This window comes from Gossypium hirsutum, chromosome D09 (assembly GCF_007990345.1).
Source record: "Gossypium hirsutum isolate 1008001.06 chromosome D09, Gossypium_hirsutum_v2.1, whole genome shotgun sequence".
NCBI classification, from domain to species: domain Eukaryota; kingdom Viridiplantae; phylum Streptophyta; class Magnoliopsida; order Malvales; family Malvaceae; genus Gossypium; species Gossypium hirsutum.
The window spans coordinates 26,498,298-26,501,566 of NC_053445.1; the positions used below are offsets into that span (position 1 = coordinate 26,498,298).

Genomic DNA, 3,269 nt, shown 5'->3' on the forward strand with positions numbered 1-3,269 from the left:
AACTTTCAAGTAATTTAGTGACTTAAATGAAAATTTTCGAATAATTCAGTGACGCTTTTATAACTTTTTGAAGTTGAGTGACCAAACTGTAAACTTATTAATAATTGGCGGACCTTAAGTGTAGTTTACCAAAAAAATACGAGGAAAAAAACCCCACGAGTAAAAAAACCCCCAAACAGTTTAATGAAACGGTGAGTTTAATACAACAAAAAATATAACCTTAGAGTAATTCCATAACTTTCTCCTTCCTTTCAGCCGCCACAACTAATTCTTCCTCATCACTCACCAGCAGACTGCTTCTTCTTCTTCATCCGCTCGCCGGTCGCTAGTCATCCGTGTCCATTTTTGGACATCAATGTCTTGACAGATTGTGTTCCGTACGACACCAGTACGAGAGGGGAAGATCCGTGTCCGTGCTTCTCCATTGCCTGACATCCTTCTACAAGAAAGGTTTTTTTTTTTTGCTAACATTTTACATCCCATTCTTTTCTCTGAAAAAAATGTGAATTTTGATTCATTCCCGTATGACTCGTCCCTTGAAGCAATAGAAACTATAAACTGTGTGGCTTTATATTCAATCTGAACCTTAGCTAGGTTTCCCTTCTTGTTGTGGTTCAAAAAAGGGAGCAACTATATATGAAAAATCAAGTTTTATCTTTTTAAAGAGGTTCACCATCGTTTTCACTAAAACTAATGACATTCTTCTGGTTTTTTTAGTTTGTTAGTAATATTGTTTTACCATTTTTATTTTCAGCTTGACATTACTGCAATTATAGCCGAGATTTACATTTGAAGCTTCAATGGCGATTTCATCTCTCCCTTGTGTTCAACCTGTAAGAGTTCCTTTCAAAGCTTGTAGCTTCTTTCCTGCTGGTGTTTGTGGTGGATTCAACAATAAGAAAAGGATAAATGCTGTTGTTTTTTCTTTGTTGAGGAAAATTTCCAACGATGTCAACATTGAATCCAATGTACTTTTTCTTTAATGTGCATTTGCTTGATGAAGCAGCCAACTGTTTTTAGTAATTATCTGCTTGTCTTTTACTCCATCAAGGCATTGGCTGATTAAATGGTTTGCAAGTATGGATTTTATACGACTTTACCCCTTATCCTTGAAGAAGAAGTGTTAAAATACTATCTAATAAGGTATATCTTTCCCAAATGAGGACATAAGGACAAGTAGATTGATTAGCTACTAACAAATGGAGGTGTCAGATAGAAGAAAAGGATTATCGAACTTCGAATTTATTTAAGCAGTCTTGCACTAATAACTTACTTTGCCTTAGCCATGAATCCAGGCTTCTTTGCCACAACTCATGCCTATTTGATGCCGATATTATTACTGGTAAGTTATCTCGGCATTTGCAGGCCAAGATAAAATAGTCCTGAAACAGCTAATAATGTTATTAGTATTCCTCTAACCCTATTTTCATCTATGTGTTTTGACTAGTGCCTAGGAATTAACTGGAATATGGGAGGTCCCAATCTTATCCATTATGGTATGAATTGTTACATATCTGGAAAAATAAAATATAGGATTGATGGTAACCATCTCTGGAAGGATTCAAATGTTGCCTGGTACTATGAGTTGAGGTTCTAAGCCATTGAGTGCTTGGTGGTGATTGGTAAAACCCCTTTGCTTTCGAACCTCTTGTCCTCTGTCTCTATGGTTTTCTGATTTCAGTTCTTTATTCTTAAAAATCAAATCTCTAATTTGTTTAAATTATATTGATTGTGGAAATTTGTTTTATTACTAGTGAAAATACAATATGGTAGTTCTTTACACTATGTACACGCATGGTTATAGTGAAATTGTTATTCTTGTATGGTATCTCATTGATTTTGTATATATATTCCCTTAGACTTCTGTATATTTTCAAAAACCCCACATCTATAAGGACCTAAATACCTAAAAGTTTTAATTTTAGGTTGATATATTATTGGACAGTATCAAATGGGATGACAAAGGTTTAGCAGTGGCTATAGCTCAAAATGTTGACACAGGAGCCATATTAATGCAAGGCTTTGTCAATAAGGATGCACTAGCTACAACTATCACTTCTAGGAAGGCAACGTTCTTCAGTCGATCAGGGGCAACATTGTGGACAAAAGGAGAAACTTCCAACAATTTCATCAACATTTATGACATGTTTGTTGATTGTGATCGCGATTCTGTTCGTTTTAAATAACTTTCTCATTGACATCTTATTGATTGCTTAATTTATGAAGTTTGACATAACTGAAACTTCTCCTTTAGATAATTTACCTTGGGAAGCCTGATGTCCCTACCTGCCACACAGGGTTAGAGACATGCTATTTCACATCAATAGGTGATTTGCTGAAGGAGCAAGAAGTAAGCAGCTCTCATCTTTAACAAAAGTGCTGTCACAATCTTTTAGTTCTACTGCTACACTACCTTATACGGTATTATTTGCAAGTTCTTATTTAACTTGGTCTGTATTTGTAGGTTGAAGAAACTAACTTGGCATTGACAACTTTATACTCATTAGAGTCTACAATTTCCAAAAGAGAATTAGAGTTAGCAGGGAAACATGGAAAGCCTTCGTGGACTAAACGGCTCTTACTTGATGAAAATTTGTTGTGCGCAAAAATCCGGTAAAGTTATATTACCTTAAGCTACAATAGTAGTATGTGTCCCATAAAGAACTGCAAAAAATTCAAAAACAAAGAAAGTAGTGTTAAACCACTAATGAACATGTCTAGAAGTGTGAATATGGTATATGCCCCATGTTTTGAAGTCTTTACTCTTTAGCATGTCTAAGAGTATGTGTATAGTATTTGCATGTTGAATTTTATATAAACAAATTAAGTGATCAGTTTACTATTGCAGGGCAGAAGCAGATGAATTGTGCCGACCGCTGGAGGAGAAAGAGGACAGTTCATGCACTGCCTCAGAAATGGCAAATGTGATCTACCATGCTATGGTTTTGCTAAGGCACAAAGATGTAAAGATAGAAAATGTTCTAGAAGTTCTTCGGCGTAGATTCTCTCAATCGGGTATAGAGGAGAAGCAAAGCCGTGCATCAACCGAGAGTTAAATGTAAGCTGTACTTTTGCTAAGGTCTAGATTTGCAGCTTTTATCCCTTGCTTAGGTTGTTTTCAATAAATTTGAAATAACCTATCTCTATCATAATTACCAGTTTTTTGCTTTTCTTTTCGAAGTACATGTATTTTGATTTTACTTGACCTTTTCTTGTATCACAATAAGATGCATTTTGTTTCTTAATTCTGCCATAATATTCTATTTTTA

The 3,269-nt window shown here is 35.1% G+C and overlaps 1 protein-coding gene across 6 annotated transcripts; it reads left to right on the forward strand.

Annotated features, from left to right (window-relative positions):
• Positions 1-230: 230 nt before the first annotated feature.
• On the forward strand, positions 231-3,269 carry LOC107945840 (histidine biosynthesis bifunctional protein hisIE, chloroplastic). 6 transcript variants are annotated; one of them, XM_041101751.1, is made up of 7 exons: positions 231-450; positions 755-1,342; positions 1,448-1,622; positions 1,926-2,171; positions 2,255-2,350; positions 2,465-2,613; positions 2,849-3,269. In XM_041101751.1, the coding sequence occupies exons 4-7, from the start codon at positions 2,013-2,015 to the stop codon at positions 3,054-3,056; spliced, it is 612 nt and encodes a 203-aa protein (XP_040957685.1). In that variant the 5' UTR covers positions 231-450; positions 755-1,342; positions 1,448-1,622; positions 1,926-2,012; the 3' UTR covers positions 3,057-3,269. The 6 variants fall into 6 exon arrangements, with proteins under 6 accessions (XP_040957685.1, XP_040957682.1, XP_040957683.1 ...); XM_041101748.1 differs by having other exon boundaries at positions 755-1,622; XM_041101749.1 differs by having other exon boundaries at positions 755-1,622; positions 1,946-2,171.